Source organism: Zonotrichia albicollis, chromosome 3 (assembly GCF_047830755.1).
Source record: "Zonotrichia albicollis isolate bZonAlb1 chromosome 3, bZonAlb1.hap1, whole genome shotgun sequence".
Taxonomy (NCBI): domain Eukaryota; kingdom Metazoa; phylum Chordata; class Aves; order Passeriformes; family Passerellidae; genus Zonotrichia; species Zonotrichia albicollis.
The window spans coordinates 81,508,701-81,529,976 of record NC_133821.1 but is presented as its reverse complement, the minus strand read 5'-3'; the positions used below and the strand labels follow the sequence as shown (position 1 = coordinate 81,529,976).

At 43.5% G+C, this 21,276-nt stretch overlaps 1 protein-coding gene across 1 annotated transcript; it reads right to left on the bottom strand.

Moving 5' to 3' along the window:
• Positions 1–1,340: 1,340 nt before the first annotated feature.
• On the bottom strand, positions 1,341–21,149 carry ADGRF4 (adhesion G protein-coupled receptor F4). Its single transcript, XM_026792229.2, has 8 exons — positions 15,594–21,149; positions 15,189–15,225; positions 14,876–15,036; positions 13,627–13,884; positions 11,578–12,942; positions 10,666–10,707; positions 10,528–10,587; positions 1,341–8,331 (listed from the first exon to the last, which is right to left on the bottom strand). Exons 1-8 carry the CDS (start codon positions 15,669–15,671, stop codon positions 8,326–8,328), a joined length of 2,007 nt encoding a protein of 668 aa, XP_026648030.2. The 5' UTR covers positions 15,672–21,149; the 3' UTR covers positions 1,341–8,325.
• Between the last annotated feature and the right edge of the window lie 127 nt (positions 21,150–21,276).

Below are 21,276 nucleotides of genomic sequence, written 5' to 3'. Positions count from 1 at the left end.
CCATGTAGTTTCTTGCGCAGATGATCCAGGAGTTCCTTTCTCTTCCTCCTCCCTGCCCATCCCTGACCCCACCCATGGCCCCAGCACATCCTCACAGTGCCCTCACCTGCAGTGATGCTCTGGAGCATTTCCTGCCTCACCCCTCCAGGAGGAAAAGACAGACGTGGACTTTTTCCAGGGCAATTTCACTTTTCTTATGGAATGCTGCACAGTCTGTCTCAGAGCTGAGGGAGGGACAGAAGTTGAGGAAAGCATTCAACTGCAAATGCCTCCATTTGCAAATTGCTCCATTTCCTCAAAATTTCCCTGTGGGAAAAGGCAATAACCTGTTTGAGAGTCCCAGGGAAAGGATGGCAAGGTCCAGGTTGAAGGCTGGGTGAATTTTTTTCCTGAGTGACTAAAGGTCTTTGCCTCGTCCCCTTTGCTCTAAATAGTTAGGTCAATATTTACAGAAAATACAAAGCCAAATGCAGATATCTGCAATTTCTGAAAGTTCCCAGTAAAACATGGCTGAATTTGCAACACTTTTCCTATCAACAGCATCATGGAATCATAGAAAGGGCTGGTGCATGCTGGCATTACTCCTGATATATTTGGGTAGTGTATGAGGTGCTTAGCAGTGAGCATGGATTATTTCGCTGCCCACAGAGAGACAGGAAGTGATTATAAATTAGTGGAAATGGGCTGTATTTAACAATCCCATGCATGCTTTCTGCTACACTGAAAGAAAAAACTCCCCTGTGAGGAGTTGGGTTCAGGGAGATGGAGAATTGTTTTACACACTCCCTGCACTTTTCTTACAGACTTCTGTAAGAACCTCTTTAAGGTCTGAGGCTATGCAGATCTCTAATTCATCTTCAAAATTGTTAATATCTGAAATAATTATTTAAGATTATGCCACAGTCTCAGGGGTGAAAAACCTGTTTTTTGGTTTTGGATTAGGTCAGTAAAGAGAACAAGTTTGTGGGTATTATTCCTTTGAATATGTAATTTTGTGCCTTAAAAACCACCACCTTTTGGATTTGTTTTGTGCAGCTGGCTCTGGTTAATAAATGAGGTTCTTCACAGGATGAAGAGCTCAGAGCTCACACTGCAAATTCCCCACAGGCCTGTGCTCACACTGATGAGAGAGTGAAAATCTATGACATTAAAATGACAGATTCCATTAGATTTGCACCTTCAGAGTCTGTCTTGTCAGGAGAAAGAAAGTGTGAATGTGCTGAGCAAGATGACTTTGACTTTTTAAAAATGCTTTTATCCAGGTCACGCAAGGAGCCCAAAGTTTTACCTGGGTGCTGCTCCCCAGCCTGGGGATGCTCAGCCTGTCCTGGGATCCTCCCTGGCTTCGCATGGGACTACACAAGGCTGAAGAGCTCACAGTGTTTTCCATGTGACTGAGAGTCAGACCACCTATTTCCAAAGGTGCTCAGCTCACACTGAGCAAAACAAAATGAGTTCCAGGGATGGTTTTCAGCTCTGCATTGAGCACATTGAGTAAACAAGCTGAGAACTGAGGAGAGCATAAAGACACAGCACATCTGAAAATCTACCACAGAGCTCCTGACAGAAAGCAGCAAAAAAAAGGTTAAGAAGAGCCAGTGGTGGGTCCACACTACAGCCAGGAAATATTGAACAAGGACTCAAAACCAGATTATCATCTCAAATTCAACACTGTCAAAAGAAAAAAAAATGTTTTCACTGACTTTTCATCATGTGATTGCTTCCAATTCTTTTGGTGGACCATTTTGAAGGGGACAAAGGATCCTTCTGCTCCTCCCAGAAAATTCCTTTTTTGCTGATAATAAAAGAGCAAATCTCTAAACCATTCCATTTTTTAAACCAAAAGTTATGACTTCTTTGTAAGCAAAAGGACTTTATTTTATTCTATTCCATATTGTTTTCATATTTCCATGTTGTCCACATAATTTCCATCTCTAAAATCCTTCAGTCTGCCTTTAGGGGGAAACTTTTTGCCTTTACTTCAGCCTCTCTGAGAAGTTACTGCCCGCATCTTTGAAGACACACAAGAAAAAATTAGTTTGTTTTTCCTCATCTTCCTTAGATGAGTGCAGGCAATGAACAATTGCATTGCTCTGGGGCCCCAGCCATACAAGCTCTAACAGATACCACATCTTTGCTGCTGGCCACAAATTGGGAAATTTTAATCCTATCAAAGGTATTTTGCTTAATTGGTTCAGTGATTTATTTTAAATGGCTCTACATATCCGAAGCCATATAAAGACATTAGCAAAACTAAATTATTCCAGGCACAGCCTCCATTGAAACTGCATGAAGAGATGTATTTTTTACTGCACAAAAGCTGTGCAGTGTATTTTGATACATGTGCATACCTACACACACCTTTAAGTCTGATGACAAAGCCAAAGTACAAATCTACCCCTTTCTACCTTTACAAATCCTTAGTAAAAAAATAAATACAAAAATCAAGTTAACACACTGAGAAACATGTTGTTAGAGAAAACAAAATCGTAAACTTCATCCAAAAGCTGCTACAGAGATGTGCAACCTGATTCAGACTGACCCTCCCCAGGATATTTTAGAGAAAAAAGCTTCTTCAAAACTTAGAATTGGTGTCTTTCAGTCACCTTTCACTAGAAGCAACACAACCATAATGACACAAAATTGTTAACTAACAATAATTCTGCAAGAAGAGAAGGTTGTGTGGAGACCTCTTTTTCAGGAACTGCAGTGGCAGGACAAGGAGTAATGGGTACGAACTGAAAGAGGGAAAAATTAGATTGGCTAGGAAGAAATTATTTATTTTGATGGTGCTGAGACACACGAAATGGTTGTCCAGAGAAGCTGCAGCTGCCCCATCCATGGAAGTGTTCCAGGCCAGGTTGGATGGGGCTTGGAGCAACCTGGGATAGTGGAAGGTGTCCCTGCCCATGGCAGGGGGTTGAAATTAAATGATCTTTAAGGTCCTTTCCAATCCAAACTACTCTGTGATTCTAATTTAAGATTTGGACCAGCAATACAGGAAACTTTCCTTTAGAAAAAAGGAAGCATATATTCATGAGAAGCATCACATTTTGCATGTTTATTCCTCATAAACATCCCACAGTGAAGCATCCTCCACGGGGGCTGCCTTCTGCTGCTGCCAAAAAACTGCAGCACTCCAGATCACCTGGAGAGCTCCTTTTTCCTTGCAGCCTTTCACACACATTCATTACAGGAAGAAGACCCAAATTCCTATTACTTTAAAACAGCTTGTAAACTGATGGGTGCATTTGTGTACTAAATTAATTGTTCTGTCTGCTACCAAAAATGGAAATCAATACAAATTCAATACAACAACAACTCTTCTGAAAGGGAAAAGACAGGTCAATCTATCAGAAGAAACTTGAAACGTGGTTTGATCACATGAGAGAAGAGAAGCCTCTGGTTAATCTCAGCAGTAACTTCTGGTTTAGAATATAAAAGCTTTGAAAAAGTATCAGTGAGCCTTTTCCCCAAAGCAGACATTTTCAAACCACTTAGAGCTTGGCAGTTCGTTTTAAAAGAAATTTTAGTGCTAATCAGCACACTTCAAAGTCAGCCTTCAAGTCTTGTCTTCAATAGATCTTTTGACAGAGCCTGACACACATTACACTCCAGGAGCTCTACAGCTTATTGATAAAGAAGTTAAAATCCTCTGTTCCAGTGCCCCATCCCTGCTCTGCGCTTGAGGCACAGCAGATAACCAGAGGATTTCTGCTGCACCTATCCAGCTGCACAGATGGATCCCCCAGGCTCTCTGCAATGAGCAGGGATTAAGATAACATTTTATAATAATGCAGGAGAAACTCAGGCTGTCCCAGGGCTCCCAACCCAGCCATCTCAGCAATGTGGGAGATTTTCAGCTGCAACACAACAGAAACAAGGATTGCAGGAGTAACTGTCATTATCCAGGAAAAAAATGGATAATTTACTGTGGGAACAGCAGAAAGGCACAGAGCAGGGTGAGGCATCTGATGGGATTTAAACAGGCCAGGAGTACCCCAAGCCCAGTTCTGCTCTTTTGTAATACAAAAAGCCAGGATGAAATATTTACATCAGCGGGCATAAACACTCTGTGAGCAAGGATGTGGGCCAAAGACAATACTAATGGGCAGCAGGGTGTATTAAAAGGGTTGGCATCAGTGCAGGTATACTGAAAGAAGTGCCCCAGCTTCTTTTTCCAGAGAGCTCTGCCTGGAGATGGCCACTGTAACCCCAGAAATTCCCATTTGGCTGCTGCTATCAATACGGCAGTGGGAAGGACAGCCTGGGACAGGGATCATGTGTTGAGGGCACCAGGGACCATTTCACAGGCTGGGGATCTGCCTTCATACCACTGCACAAAACCCAGGAACTGGCGTTTTCTGAAAGCTTGTTTAGCAGCACCAGGGTAAGGAAAACTCACTGCTTCTCAAAACACTCACTCCTCTATTAGCTTACCCTTCTTGAACAAGGATATTTAAAGCCAAATTCTAGCTAAATATAGCTCCATCTTCCAACAGCCCAGTAATTGCAACAGTCTGTCTGTTCCCTGCCCAGAGGTGCTGCAGCATGAATAGGAATTACGTGATAAAACTCAACTTGCACTGCCCAAGGCTTGGAATGATCTTGCTAATCAATCCATTGTTCAACATTTAATCCTCAAATAGCCCAAAGAGATGATTTATTACTGGTCTCAACCTGAAACAAAAGTACCCAAAGGGTACACATACGTCTTTCATGGGGGTTCAAGAGCTACAATTAAAGATTGATGCTTAAGTAAGCAAGAGAGCACAGGGCTTTTAAAGTTTAACACTGCTGAGCAAATAAAAGCACCATTCCACTGACTGGCTGCAGTTAAGTAAATAAATAGACCTCAGATTATGTTTTCCAGTTGTGAAAAAGAATGGCCTTAGCACATGACTGCAGTAATTAGTGACAGATGAACTATTTTTGTCAGATCAGAAGGGACATGCACCTTTTCCCAAAGCCCCAGGGTGTCACTGGAGCCAAGCTGGGTTTTGGATGCAAGGGGAACTGAGGGGCCTGAAGGAACACCCAGTGTCCAGGCACATCTGATCTGAAACTCACATGGCATGTAAACATGTTCACAAGCTTTACACCATTGGAAAGGCTTCTCTGCTGTGTCCAGGTGGAAGTTACTGAAGAAGAACATCTCCAACCACAGTGTTCAGAGGAAAACCATGGAAATATTTCATTACATTAAAATCGAACAGAGACGTTAAAATTTTAAACAACTGCAATGGCATTTTACAGAATCGCAGAATGGGTCAAGTTGGATGGGACCACACTGGGGTCATCTGGTCCAACATTCCTGCTCACGCATCATCCCAGAGGACACTGCACAGGATTTTATCCAGATGGTTCTGGAATATCTCCAGTGAGGGAGACTCCACAGCCTCTCTGAACTTGAGGAAGAACTTTGCTCACTCACTGCACAGCAAAGTTCTTCCCCAAGTTCAGCTGGAACTTCTATCAAGTTCAGCTAATACAGATAGATAAGCTACAAGTTACAGATACAGATAAGATACAGGTTCAGCTGGAACCAGTATTGATTTGATATTGATTGTGCCCCCCTCAAGAGAATGAAAATAAAAATAATCTGCTTCATAATATAGAATATGTTAGAAACTGTAAACTACATAATCAGCATTGCCCTGCCTGCAGGACACAAATGGGACATCTGACCTGGGGGGCAGGGAAGGGGAATACTGGTGAATTTAGCATTTTGACCTCATGGCATTCACAGATTTCTGTGCCAAAAATACATTCCCATGATGCTGTTGGCCTAAACAAAACCACTGAAATGGGCCAGAGAAGGAGGCAGTGCTACCAAGGGGCCCTTTCCTGGGACACATCCACCAGGGATTTTAGGAGCACCCTCCCGGGCAGGAGGTGAATAGTGCTGCATGTCCCAAACTGTGCTTTCCCCCTGAAATGAGACTGAACTTTGTAAAGATGTGGCCCTGCAGACCCTGTTTTTGTGACCACACAGCCAGCGCTGTAAGCCATGGAGGGAAATGGGATGTGCAGTGAATTGTGACACCCTGGCAGGGAGGGCACTGGGGGATTTCAGGGCTCACCACTTTGTCAGCCAGGGTGGAACAGCTCCAACCCAGCTCCTGCACATCAAGGAGTCCAACTGTCCCACACAACACTGACCTTATTAAGCTGTTGCTACACAGGTAATTTGTGAAACTGGCAGAATTCCAGCTCTGGTGGTTCCCTCTCCTCAGCTGCAATTAAAGCTGGGCTGTCACCCCATGGCATTCAGAAAAACACCAGTTTACAGCCCATGAAGGACAGCTACAGCTTTCACCCCTCAAATATATTTATTCATTAAATGCTCCTGCACAGTTTTAAAAATTAAAAATAGAGGTTCAGTGCTCCTCCTCATCCTGGACTATGAACTGATTCTCTGTAAAGCTCCCACACCCCTGTTATTTTTAAATACCTAAATGACCATAAAACACAGGGGAAAATACTGATATGTGCCAGGTGCTGAAAATAAGCACCATGCTTCAAACACGCTTAGATAAACAGTAGATGAAACAGATTCCTTTCTCAGTGCTTTTGCTGGGGCAGGCTCCTGCTGAATTTCCTGGATTCTGGAAGGGGTCTGTATAATAAAGGAAGCCTTACCCAAAATGATCTATAAATTCCACTGTTTAACAGACTGGTTTAACATGCACACATGTGAGATGAGGGCAGGTGCTGGGCTACGTTAAATTTGCTTAAATTTTCAGGTTCCAAAAAAAAAAATCCAATCATTTCATTAATAAAATGACACCAAGAAGCAGACCTTGGGGTAATGGTCTTTAAAATTTGTTACAGCAGCAGACAGACCCAATTTTACCTCTATTTGAATAAAGGTCTCCAACATGCAGATGGGCTGTGTGAAAGCAGCAGGGATGGACTCCTGTAACAAGATCAGTCTACGAGGAAAGAAGAGAGGAGAGGAAGCAGCAGAGTCCTGAGGATAAGAAATGCCCCATGGCCCAGGTTCAGCTCTGCCCTCCAGACCCTCCTCAGCTTCTCCCACCAGAACATCTGGCTGTGGGTTTTCCATGCCAGGGCATTTTTGTCCCTCTTCAATAGAGGCTTGTTGATGACATTGAACTGTGTTATTTTGCTTAAATCTTCTATATTTCAAATGTATGCGAAGTCACATGGGTTTAAGTGGTTTCTGACTTGAGGTAATACTGCAGGGCATTTATCTACATTTTTGGTAGAGAAGGATGAGTACCACTTGTTAGAAACAATGACAAAATTTCAACTTTATTTTCATTTGAAACCATCAATTTATCCTGACAGGAGTCAATAATGCTTCTATCAAGGTCTTCATTGGAAAGGGTGTCTCAGAACAAGGACAGATTTTCTGTCCAGACACCCCATCTCCCATGCAGAAATAATCTCCTTTGCTAGGACATTGCACAGGAGATCTCCATCATTTGATTCAGCTCTGCTTGCTTTCCCACACCTGATTATTTGCAGAGTCCTCTCTCTTGTTCATCTCTGTCATTGTCTTGCAGGACAGGAAAAAGAATGAAAATTCTGTCCTGACAGATCAGAAAAGGGCTTTGTACAATTCCTCTGACACATAAGTACAAGTACTGTGATGGAAACAACACATATTGGGAGGGAGAGAACAATGTTTCTGCAATGCAGAAACAGAGTTGTCCTCAGTCTGGGAGGACAAATGGAAATGATGAATACAGTAGCAACAAATAGAACCAGCTTTGCCCAAAAGACAACCAAAATCAGCTAGATAATGCTCAACATTTGTACATCACATGGAAAATTAAATAATTTTAGAACAGCTCCACGTACTGTACAGCTCCTTATTGCACTGCCAATAAAAAAAAAAGAAAGAAGAGAAGAGAAGAGAAGAGAAGAGAAGAGAAGAGAAGAGAAGAGAAGAGAAGAGAAGAGAAGAGAAGAGAAGAGAAGAGAAGAGAAGAGAAGAGAAGAGAAGAGAAGAGAAGAGAAGAGAAGAGAAGAGAAGAGATAGAATTGAAGCACTGAAATGGCAAACAAGGACAAATTCTCCTCACAGCAGTTTTCACAAAGGTGAGAAACAAGCTTTGTGTTTCAGCCTGTTTCCTCCAAGGGCTGCAGCAACACTGATGGTTTCCTTCTCCTGACAGCAGGTTCAGGGCCTTTTCTCTTCTGGTTTTCATGATGCTTCCTGTGGTTGCGCTCCCAGACAGGGCTGTCCATGCTCTGAGCTGGTCAGGCTCTTCAGCTCCCCTCAAACAGCATCTCTCTGCAAGAAGTGCTCCTTTTCTTCTCGCTGCTCAAATCCATTGAAGACAAGAGCCACTGCTAGGACTAGGGGGGAAAACAATCAGGTCAGATTACAAGTATCATCTGTGGAGGTGTAAGGTCCATTTCAAACAGGAGGTGCCTCAGCATCCTTGAGAAACAGGACAAGATGGTCACCTTAAAATGTGACCCACAGCAAAGGCTGCTGTGGGTCTGAGGAAGCTCAGAGACTTCACTGAAGGCAGAGTCTGCATCACCCTTCCAGTGTTTTACAGTGACCCCTGAACTCCCAGATGCACAGTCCCACTTCTGGGCCCTCAGCTCAGGAAGGACATTGAGGGGCTGGAGCGTGTCCAGGGAAGGGAACGGAGCTGGGGAAGGCTCTGGAGCACAGGTCTGAGGAGCAGCAGCAGAGGGAGCTGGGAAAGGGGCTCAGCCTGGGGAAAAGGAGGCTCAGGGGGAACATTCTGGCTCTGCACAGCTCCTGACAGGAGGGGACAGCCAGGTGGGGTCAGGCTCTTTTCTCATGTAACAAGCAACAGGACAAAAGGAAATGGCCTCAACTTGTTCCAGGGGGATTTAGATTGGATATTAGGAACAATTCACTCAACTAAAGAGTCATCAACCATTGGAACAGGCTGCCCAGGGCCATGGTAGACTCACCATGAAGTCCCTCAAGGTATTTAAAAGTCACATAGGTGTGACCCTTGCGGACATGATTTAATGGTGGGTTTGGCAGCACTGGGTTCATGGATGAACTTGACCTCAGAGGTCTTTTCCAACCTAAACAATCCCATGATTCTGAAGCTCTCTGAAACAAGACTTTTTTTTTTTTAAACAATCATCTCAGGTGTGACAAACTTCTCCAGCTCTAATGAATCAAACTCCATGTTTACACCCAAGTTTACAAAATTGGATGACTCATACCTTTCCCCTCTGTTATGCCACAATAAACACCTACACGTGGTTTATTCCACCCAGGTGAGTGACAACATCAACCCAAATTCCCAGGCACACACAGCCATAGTTTCCACATCAAGTTTTGCCCGGTGAGATCACTCAATATTTTTATCAAATGTTGCTGAGTCATGGGATTAGTGACATTTCCATCTGTTGTTTCCAGACTATTATATTGATGGTGTCTTGAGAGAATTTTATCTTTCAAATTTCCAATCCTGATGTAACGCCTGACAAGATGTGAAATATCTTTATTGGATCTTCCTGGATCTATAAAAGAACTGTAATCTCAAAGTTGCACAGTCTCTCCTGCCCCAAATGACCCATTTCAGAGAGGAGGAACAGTTGCCTGAACCCCTCTATTTTCCCCTCATAAGCCACATACACATTTAAACACAGAGTGACTGGAAGACCTTCTGCAGCTTTCAATACAAGGATCGTAACTGAGTAATAGACTGGAGAAAAAGCAACGAAATTATTTTTCCCATGTCCAAACTGTACTGACACAGTTTCTTTTGGCAGACAGCAAAACACTGCAGGTAATTCTTGGGACACTGTGTGAAACCACTAAGACTTGGTACCAAAAGAAATCTCAGGACAACAGACAAAAGTTTTCCTGTAGAGATAGGAAACACCAGCTGAGTGATGTCAACACTTCAGTTTTGCCAAAGTTTTGTAGGAAGCTGCTAAAACACAGTTTGTTTCCTTAAGGTTGAATTGCTTTAATGAATTGTTCTGATTTCTGAAAGAACCTCAAGCTCTCATGAGTGCACATCAATTAGCACCAAAGACATTGGCTGGGCTCTCAGTGGTTTCCATCCCTCAGATGAAAGCAGAACAATCCTCTGACATCCTAAAGCAGCCCTGCTGACATACAGATCCATATTTTTGTGAAGGCAGCAAACAGGTCATTATATTGGGATTTCTGATTCCTAATTCTGTTCCTTCGTTATTCAGTGACCTTAAAGTAAATCTAATATGAGGAAAAAAGTTACTATGACTGTCTACCAAAAGGGCTTTGACATCTGCAGGTGAAGAGACTGGTTAAAAATACCACTTTTAACTTGTAACCACAGCAGTAGGTAATGAAAGAGTCACAAAAATCTATCAATTGCCACTTCTGATCTTTAGAACCTTAATATCCTGAGCAGACTATTGAGATACCTGTATGTCCTTCAGCAAGAATTTACATTTGAAAAATGTTACATGGTGTAAGATGTAGTGGATGGTTCCATTCTTCCAACATACAAATCAGGTTTGTAAATTGGTAAATTAGCCATTAACAGGAAAATAAATAGCCTTTACCTTTTCTAGACCCCACTTCCGCCTTGATGAAAAGCAGTTCATCCTTAATGCTTCTCTTGTCTGCAGATTAAATAAATAATTTTAAAGGGACCAGTTTCTCAAGGTGTAGAAAATGTTCATATAATCCAGAATAAGTACCTTTCTGTCCAGAAGTGTCCCAAACAACAGGATGAAGAATCCCTAAGAAATTGCAAAACCAGTTAACAAAATCAGCATAACCACGTGATATTTCTTAAGTGTTTCTAGATGTCTTTTCATTAAGGAGAGATCTAATCACCTGTGATTCAGCTAACAGCAAAGCACAAAATGGGTTTATCCACCCAGGGCTCTCTGGGAACAGCAGGAATGGATATAACCTGCGTTAATCCTGACTATGAACTGGACTGATGGGTAACAAACCAGGACTTTCTCAGCCCACTCAGTGCAGCCTGATCTCCTGCCTGAAGAGCTAAGGCAGACTGGGTGTGCAGCAATGCATCAGGTAACACTGGGTGTTTTTGCTGATGAGTTAATCAAAACCATGGAATCAGCTGTGGAATGGAATGGGTTGGAATTGACCTTAAAGGACATCCAACTCCAATCCTCTGACACGGGCAGGAACACCTTCCACTACCCCAGGTTACTCAGAGCCCCATCCAGCCTGGTCTTGAACATTCCCAGGGATGGGGCATCCACAGCTTCTCTGGGAAACCTGGGCCAGTGCCATCTTCACCGGAAGGGAGAATTTTCTGAGTAATTGTTAATTGATAAGGATCAGACATCTTTGCAGTTATGGACATTAACTGGTGTATTTTACATCTAACAGAAATTAATAATGGGATTATTTCTTCATCCCACTTCCAACCAGACCAGTTTGTCCCATGACCCATCTGCACCTAGAACACCAGCCCGGGATGCTTCGTGCGTGTGCCATGGGAAAGCACCAGGTGGAAGGGAGAGCTGAGTTCCTGCTTTTCACACACATCTGCTGCAGCCCCTCTTTGATCTGATACCTTTATGCCAGGCTCAAGGTCTGAGCACCCACAGTGCTCCCAGTGTCCCAGAGCTCACCTGGAAGGCGTTCAGCAGCGCAAACACGACGTGGAAGGCCAGAGAGCGGCTGTCGATGATTGTGGCTAACCCAAAGCCCCAGGTGAGGCCCAGCAGAGGCGTCAGAAGGGCAACGTTTTTGCTGACTCGGATCATGCTGCTCAAATCTTGTGACTTGCAGCCTTCTCCAAGGGAGGATCTCCCAGTCTTCACCACAACCACGACTACCACAATGAGATTCATCACAATGATGCTCAGCGCAGGTACAACAAAAGCCAAAAGGGCTTTTGTCTCATACCAATTGAGCCAGCAAGCTCCATTCCTTAAATACCCATTTTTTGGTTCAGTAATAGCAACGGTGAGGACAGATATGACCAAAGGACATCCATATCCAATGGAGAATGCTGCAACTAAGAACACAGATCTTGTTATCTTAAAAAAAATTAATAATAATCCATAGAGAATTAAGAGGCCCAGGGTAAACATCCAAAAAAACAGGGCAAGATAGAAAAAGTGAAGGAAAAAAGTGGCTGCCACACACAGCTGGTAGTTCAGGGCTGCGTTGTGCACAATGGCTGCCAGGATGAACAGGACATCAGCGACGAGAAGTGAGGCGGCGATGTTGACCAAGCAGAAGTGGCGCATGTAGGTGATTTCAGTTTTGGTGACGTGCTGCCACACCATGGCCTCGATGACGAGGCAGAGGACCAGGCTGAGAATGGAGAGCCCCAGGCCCACCCGTGTGATGTAGTCCAGCAGGGAGCTCCGTGGCACGGCCGGGGCCATCAGGATGGAGAAGGCTCCGTAGGTGCGGCGCCGGTGGGCGCAGACGCAAACCACGGCGCTGGCGTTGTGCGCGCGCACCTGGCACGCCCGCGGGTCCCAGCGCCGCTCGGCCGAGTGCCACCCTACGCACTGAGCCTCCACCTGCTCCAGCTTGTTCAGCTTCTCAAAGGTGAGCAAAACGCTCTGGAGCTCCTCTGGCAGCGACACCGACAGCACCATCCCGTTCACAACAGCGGGGTCCGGCCGCTTCGTCTCCAGGATGGCTCCGAGCGTTGGAAATGCAACACTGATGGCTTTGGAAGCCCTGGGCAACCTCAGCAGCTCCTGCTCTGGAATCACCACGTGGCCAGTAATATTGCCTGTGCTGTTGAACTCCATGGAAAAGTCAAAGCTCTTTCCTGAAGTGTTTCTGTGTATGCTGTAGCCTTTGGTAGCGATGAAGGGCTCCTGGATACTTTCTGACCCATTTCTTAGAAGAAGTTTCCCAGCAAATAAATTCACCGAGTCCAGTAATATTGAACCAGCATTTCTGTCCTTCACAAAAGCCCAGTTGGAAATGATGGAGCTATTCAGGATATGGTTTGCTATCCTGCTGTAGCTCTGAAACAACCAAGCAAAATAGAAATTGTTTTCTATTAGAAGAAACCAAATATTATTCTCCTGGCAGTGCCTCCAAAAAGGCTCGTTTAATTCATGAGTGATTTCTATAAAAGGAATAATCCTTTTGACAATGAATATATTCCCATGACCCAACCCAGTCAAACCCAAACATCTCATTACTAGAATTGTCCCATCCTCTTCATATCCTCCATCAAAAGGTGATTAGAGAAGTAAATATAAAGCAAAAAGGACAGCCTAGTTCTATTCCAGATGCTGACCCACAGTGGAGGTCTGATTTTTACCCCCCTTTCTGTATTTCTTCCCCTGCTCTCGGATCTCTGAGTTCATCAGGCAAAGATCTCAGCTGTGTTGTACAAGGCTGCCTTCCCTACAGTGTCATACTTTAGAAAGTAATTCTTCCTTGTACTGGTAGCCCATGCCTATAACAGCAGATCTGAAAACCTTTGGTTTTAAAGACATTTAACTCCACAATCTATTTTCATCACACATGAATAAGTAAAAAAGTTTCTCTGCTAACAAATATTCCACTCTGGAAACTCTTTCCAGGTGATCTCCATGTGATCTGCAGCCAGCACTTTATTGGACAATGGCCATAAGGACAAAATACTTGTGGATGCTCCGTAAAGCTCAGAAGCACCTCTCAAAGCCAATAAAAGTAAATACCTGCATTTTTCCTCTAGTGACATTCTCTGATAGCAGCAGGGAAATCTTCTTTAGCAATTCCACTATATCAGCAATGTTTCCTGGGATGGCTGGTGAAGACAGGATATCTGGGATGATGCATGAAAAATCAGCTTGGCAGCTATGATTCCCAGCACCAAAATGTTTTGCTCCATCTCCAAGCTTCCCAGGCCCTAGCTTTCCTCCTCCTAAAAAAGGAAGATGTCCTCCAGAGCATGGGAGTTCACTTTGGGATATCCTCTAGAGGGAGGAAAAAGATTTGAGAAAATTAATGAAAAGAATGAAAATGAAGACACAGCTACAACTAGGCAAGACATGCAGTGCTGGGTGCGCAGGGAAGGTGCCAGATGGACTGAAACCCAGGATCAAAGATCACCTGAGAAGAATATCATGGTTTTACTACACACATGAAGGAAGGGGCAAGAACTAAATGCAGTGTCTTATTCTTGAAGTGACTTGATTAAGGATTTTGCAGCAGATGAGAATTTGTCATAAATCATCTGATTATTACACACTTTAGTGTTGTTCTTTTTGCAGTTTCAACCTACTGTGTTCTTATCTTGGTTTAGATCCACGTGAGGAACACCAGCCAAGTGAACAAGGCAACTTCATTTCTGAATTATGTTTCCACACAAGAATCCCCCAAATTTATTTCCTTTCACCTGATTTGAGATTGTGAAAGAACTAGAGCAAAGTCTGATGAGGAGTGGCTGCGGGATCTGTGATGTTCAGTCTGGAAAAAAGGAGGCTCAAGGGGGACCACATCACTCTTTACAACTACCTAAAATGAGGTAATAGTGAGGTGGGGGTCAGCCCTTCTCACAGGTAACAAGTGATAGGACAAGAGGCCATGGTCTCCAGTGACATCAAGAGAGGTTTAGATATTAGGAAAAGTTTCTGAAAGGGTGGTCAGGCATTGGAACAGACTGCCCAGGAAAGTGGTGGAATCACAATTCCTGGACATGCTCAAAAAAGGTGTGGAGGTGGCACTTGGGGAGGTGGTTCAGCAGTGAAATGGGGCTGCTGGACTAATGGCTTCACTCAATGATCTTAGAGGCCTTTTCCAACCTAAACAGGTCTTTGATTCCATGAAGTCAGAGCCTGTTATCAAAGTATTCTGTGTTTTAGGATCCCATCTCCCTTTGCTCAACACTGAAAGTGCATGGAAGGAGGGTGTCTGTCTTCCCAAGAAGTTACAAGCATAGAGCAAGGTGCCCAACAGCATCCTCACCTGAAAAAGGGACTGAACATCCAGGCTTGCACAAGCATCTGACAGCATCTGCCACTTTCTGTCCTCACAGACAAAGCTTGTCTCCCCATGGAAGGAGGGAGAGCAAGGCTGAATACAAATTGCTCCATTATCTTGGCAGGGAATGAGATTTATACAGGCATCTGGAAAATAAACCAAGCATACACTGTTACAAGGTGAAAGACAGCATACCATGGTCTGTGATGCATCAGAGGTGTGAAGTATTGATAACTGATAACATCTCACAAAGATGGGCTCACAAACATCTCACAAAGCATTACCCAGGGCACTGTACCTTGCTCATAACCAGTCTTTGATTCGTTACCAAGAACCTGCAAAATAAGAAGTGGAACATCGAGTCAATGTTCACATAAATAAGTAAAAGATGAGTCCTTGGTACAAACCAGAAGGGGTTTCAGGAGGAAAATAGTCCTTTTGAGGTCCAGAGAGCAGAGCTTGTGGCCCTTTGCTCATACAGACCAACTGAGATTTCTCTACTTAAAGTCTGCCTCTATATATGAAGCCTTCAGTTGGACCCTGCTGCTGAGGTGACACTCTGAGCTCATGCACAGATCTCAGATGAGAAAGTTGTTTATGATGAGGGTGGTGAGACACTGGAACAGGCTGTGGCTGCCCCATCCCTGGAAGTGTTCAAGGTCACTTGATGAGGATTTGAACAGCCTGGTCAAGTGAAACTTACCCTGGGAGTGGTGTATGGCATGGCCAGGAAGAAGTGTGCAGCCCAAAAGAGCAGGCAGTAGATCACCCTTACATCCATCACCACTCATTTGCTGATTTCCTCCTGGAATAAAGATGTTAAAGAAGTTTAGACATCTCTGTTTCCACTTTTTGAACGCAGTTTTATTATTACTAGTAAAAAAGCAGCTAAACCTATGCCAGAGACTGTCCTTACTGGGCTTGCAAGGTGATTTTCAGGCATTCATAATTCAGTTCCTTTACTGAATGACTTGTGAGCCCTTCCTTTAAAAAAAAAAAAAAAATCTGTTCAATGCTGTAAACTGCAATCTGGAGAGCTTATTAAAGCCTCTCAGCCTGTGGGTCCCTTCTGAAGTGGTTTAAGACAGGTCTCATCTCCACTGGGTTCAATGCTCTGCTCTCCTTGGGCAGTTCCTGCCATGTTAGTAGCAAATGTGGGCACTCAGGGCCCTGAAATCAAACTGTGATAAACAAGGGTCATAAACAAGGGTCAGAGTGAAGAGTTATTTCCTTTGCAGAAGAATTCAGACCTCTATTCCCTCCATGAAATTTCCCACAGTCCTTAATAAAAGCTAAACATCCTGGGATGCAACTTGTTACAAGAACATTTGTTAGAGAAAAATAACCCAGCAAAGGGAATGAAGGAAAAACAACATGATACATCAAATCTCATTATTAGATGCTAGACATGTCCAAGGCAAAAACAACAGCTGCTGTGGGCTCAGAAGAACTGAGACACTGATCTTCTATCACCACAAGTAAAAGTAGAAAAAATTAATTAAAAAAATAATCAAAAATAAAATACATAAAAGTTAGTGAGCTAAACCACTAAAGCAAGAACTGTGACAAAACAGGATGACAGCTTGATCTCAAGAGAAGGCAACATGAAAAACCTTATCAAATTATCATGCCTTGAGAGGAGCCCCTCAATTTTCCCCCTGACACATACTGATCAGCACAAATGATGCTGATCAGAAGCAGAAGGGGTCCTGCAGTGGGAGAGCAGAGATGTGTTTTCCCATCCAGAGGCTCCAGGCTCTCCCATCTGACAGCATCAAAGGCCCAGGCACACAGCTGGCTGCCCCTTTCATCTCTGATGTTTGTCCACCATGTTATGATTTCAGATTTTTAGGGTTTATTACCTAATCATGAAATTACCATGAAAGAGTTCAACTAATGCACTGAATTTCTTAGGTAGCTCTTAAGGAGAATCTCATGCCAGTCTCTGAATTTGGCTGTTAATATGAAAAACATTTTCTGGGTTAAAAGCTAGCAGCCACCAGCTCTTCTAAGGAAATAAAATAGATCAGGCAAAACAAAGCAGAATATTGGGATCAATATTGCTAAAGAAGGGGAGGTGGCTGGGAAACACCTACAGGTTTGGGGTGAAAGGCTGCACCGAATTCCTTTCTGATTTCTACAGTCATTAAATGCTTATTGCCAATTCCACAATTCCATTTCACAGCTCGGAATCCTTGAGCTCATCGTGCCTCACTAATTAATTCACATTCATTTTGTATTTAATCACGGGTGGAACCCCACCTAGGGCTGTTACCTCTGAGTGAGGCAGAAATCTGGGACATCTCCAAGAATGCCGGGCTCACCGAGACACCGGCCCCTGCCAGCAGTGGAACATGGAGCTCGCTCGGCTGCATTGTTTGACTCATCCTGGAAACCACCCAGTCCCAGCACTGCGGCAGCCTGCCAAGGCAACCACTGCGCAGCTGGAGAAACTCAGGGCAAAACAAGCAAGACAGCAGCAACTCACTGTTACTTCAGGGAAAAACATGGGAATAGTGGCACTGGGCCACATGAAAACATAAACAGAGAGAGGATGATTTGTCTCTCTTATCATAAACTATCTACTGCCAATAATCCCTGCCTTTTTAAGAAGCTGTAAGCATGATACTCCTCTGTTCCAGAGGTTTCTGCTCCAACCATGTACCAGGACACAGGTACATGAGCAGCTGAGGTGTCAATACCCTCCCATGTGAAAAGGACTTTCCAGTAAGGGAACACTTCCACACCCAGCTCAGGAGATTGTCACCAGAAATCCTCCTTCTCCAGTTCAGTCCAAAGCCCTCCACAGAAGGGAAAGAGCAAGGAGAGACTGGATGGGCAGTGGCTACAAGAGAGCAAAGAGTCTCTTAAAACAGCAAAAAAAACCCAAAAAACAAAACCAATCATGAATTTAAAAAGTTATCCCTCTGTTGGTTAATGCCCACAGCCTTATCTTCAAATCCCTTACTCTGACCCCTGTTGGTGTAAAATTGAAGTATCTTGTAGAAGTCTATAGAACTATCTTCCTTTCCTCTACCCCAAGCATATTAATGCAGATTTTAACTACTTGGCAGGATGCACGGCACAGCAGTCTGGCCCCACATGGACACAGCAAACAGAGGGATCTGTCCAAACAATGACAACTGTGGGAGTTACACCCTGCCCAGTGCTGGACCCAAAGTCTCCGTCCAAAAGGTCCTTCATCATCTGGAGTCACCTCTCTCCCCTGTCCACTGCTCCAGAAAATAATCTACAGCTAATTTACAGGAAAAGGTGTCCTGCACAAAAAAATTACAAGCACACTTTTTATAAAATTAAGATTTATACTGACTTTGCAATAATTTGCTAGAGAAATATATTTTTCCAAACACTACAAACTCGTAACTTCAACATTTATCAGAATTATTAAATCAGTTATTACAGAACGTAATCTATTGGTTTTAGGGCTTGAATGGCCACATGGCTTGCTTAAAACTCAATAAACCACCATAACATGATAACCTGCCATTGCTACCAAGCAAGTGAAGGCTGCAGCAGGAGGCTTTAGTGTTCACATGGTCATCCAAGGATGAAAAGTAAAGCTCTTAATTCTTCAGAACACTGTCAGTTGTATTTTCAAAGGAAACATAGTTGGAAAGTGTAGTTTTAAGTGAAGCAAGTTCTAAGAGGATAGTAATCTTTATATGTAGCCATAAGAAAACTCCAAATTTTCCTTAAAATGATAACACTGATTAGAGACCACTTACAAAACTACAAGAAAAAAAAAACACCAGAGGTTAATTAAAATATCTAGTTATTTTCACAGATATAAAGACAACATAAAACTAAGGAAAGAAGTGCAAAGTAAAGACAGCCTTAGCAATTAAATGCATTTTAGATTATGAATGAACTAATTTCACAGACCACTGGTAATTCTCCAGCAGCTCTAATGAGCAGATCTTATTTTCTGTGGAAATACTCACTGTTTTCAGAAGTCTGGGGAATACTGTGAGCAAAGTTAACCCAGCCAGGGATCCCCAAGGTCTCAGACGTGACTCTCTAACCACTCATCTGCTGCCATCCTGCCCCAGTCTCACCCAGCCCTGCCTGGGTGCCCAGACTCATTTGGAGTTTTCCCATGAAGAAATAATGTTGGGCAGCAGCTGCTTCTTTTCTTGCCTGACTGGATTAAGGCTGAGGAACCTGCAGATGAAGGTATTGCACTGCAAAATGACAAAACACCTTACAAACACACCCACAAATCTGCCAGATTGCCACCTCTGCCAGGAGTCCACAGGGATGAGTCACACCTGTGGGGTTGGTGCCTTTCCTCTGGGTGCAGGAGGCAGCTCTGCTCTCCTGTATTTCATAGATTCAAGGAATGGTTTGGGTTGGAAGGGACCTTAAAGAGGATCCAGTTCCAGCCCCCTGCCCTGGGCAGGGACACCCTCCACTCTCCCAGGGTGCTTTAAGCCCCCTCCAACCTGTTCATGAGCAGTTCCAGGGATGGGACATCTACAGCTTCTCTGAACAACAATCTCTTAAAGACTTCAAAACGCTAATGATCAAAACCTGGTCAGGTTAATGCATTGTCCTTCATAAATGCATTATGAGCACACTATTGACAGCACCTGGTGCAGCTAAAAACCTCAAAGGGCAAATAATAACATTTTTTTCAGGGCTATCCCATCATAAAGGGTGACAGTTATCAGCTGAACCTTGTGCCATGGTCACTGCTGGCTCTTGAAATATCACCTCACCTCCAAGAGCCAGATTTCCAATAGCCAGAAATGTACAGCAAGTAGTTTATCACTACAGAAGAGCAGTTCCTAACACTCCTTCACACAGGACTGACTTGGAAGATCTCTGGTCACTGATTTTTTTTTTTTTCTACATTCCTGCAATGTGTTCATCAGGAGCTTATGGGGTTTCCTGTCATTTTGTCTGCTGTCTCAACTCCACCCAGTCCTCAGTCACAGGCATGTCTCCAGTTTTAACCTAAAGACAGGTATTATTTACTGTTCTGCTTTGATACAGCCAGCCTCACATCAGGATCCAGTAGGAATTTAGCCAGGCACAATCAAGCACAGCCAACAGAACCCACCTGGGAAGGTGAAATTACTTGTACTTGATACAATACAGAGACCAATTAGAAAAATATTTTAAAGTAAGAAAGGCTAAAAACCAAATCATGTCAAGGTATGGACAGGTTTCAGAAGGCTTCTTGCCCATGTCTTGGAGCTGTGCTTCTACACACTCCCTGCACCTTTACTGTGATGGCAAAACGGAATGGCCCTTGATTCTCAACACCCCCTCGACATCAAGATTTCTCTGAAGGACACAAAGCCCAGCATCCTGCAGCCCTCAGACACCCACACACTTCTCCCAGAAGGAAGCTGGGTCAATTTGGGCTCCCAGGAGGCCTGGAAAGAGACTGAAACCATGACTCCCAGCAAAGAGGCACTCCAAACCCTGACCCCAGCAGCATCAGTCTGATGCTTTACAAGCTGGTTGGGGTTGTTTGCATTCCTCAGGCACATGCAGGGAGGGGTTTGTCTTCTCAGCTCTTGCAAAATCCAATTACCCAAGATCTGCAACCAGCTGTGCTCATCAGCTGCTTTCTCAGAGATCAGAAACATCTCAGGTAACTTTTAGAGCAGCCAAAAGGCAGCTGTGTGAACCTGGGTTTACCATTTCCTTTGGAAAGAGGTAACAACAGACTTGTGCTATCTTAATGAATACAGGGTATTTATTTAAAAGTTCAACAGATACTTTGCTATACATTTCAAACCTTGCAATAATCACAGGTTTCCATCAGAAATTCACTTCCATGAATACTAATGAAAAAAAAATCATCTTTGTGGAAGAAAATCAAGTAAGTACACCTGTAATTTTGCTTTTTTAAACTATACCTTCTGAACTACCAAAAGATTTTTAGAGAATCTTAAGATTAAATGAAAACCTGGCAGTTTAAAAATGCCCTGCTGCTGTTTCATTTCCCTCTTCCATATCCCTGTTAAACATGCCCTACCCTCAGTTTTCAGTTCTTCACTCTATACTTAAGTAGGGATTCAAACATGCATTTATCCATGTTACTGACTGGCAGTGGGATCTTAAATAAAGCCTTTGAAGATGCACAGTAAGGTCAGCTCAATACCAGCCAAGAGGAAAAAAATGGGGGGAATGAATAGATCCTGAAAAGTTAAAAATGCCCAGTTACATTTGCAAAGGAAAACAGCTTTCCAACTGTGAGGATCCTAAACCACCCTGATAGTCAGGAGCCAAAGCATCCCAGTGAGATAATGGAAATCTGAAAACTTTAAAGGGGTTTGTTATAAATACTTTGCTTCCACCCCCTACACTCCTCCTTGGAAAGAATTTAAGAGCATACAAAACAATCCTGAACA

Excerpts from the sequence above, each read along its gene's own strand:
- ADGRF4 (XM_026792229.2), bottom strand. The coding sequence starts at position 15,671 with ATGGATGTAAGGGTGATCTACTGCCTGCTCTTTTGGGCTGCACACTTC. Across the intron at positions 12,943-13,626 it reads TCACTAGAGGAAAAATGCAG|AGCTACAGCAGGATAGCAAA; the intron begins GTATTTACTTTT and ends TGGTTGTTTCAG. Across the intron at positions 10,708-11,577 it reads CGCTGCTGAACGCCTTCCAG|GGATTCTTCATCCTGTTGTT; the intron begins GTGAGCTCTGGG and ends GCAATTTCTTAG.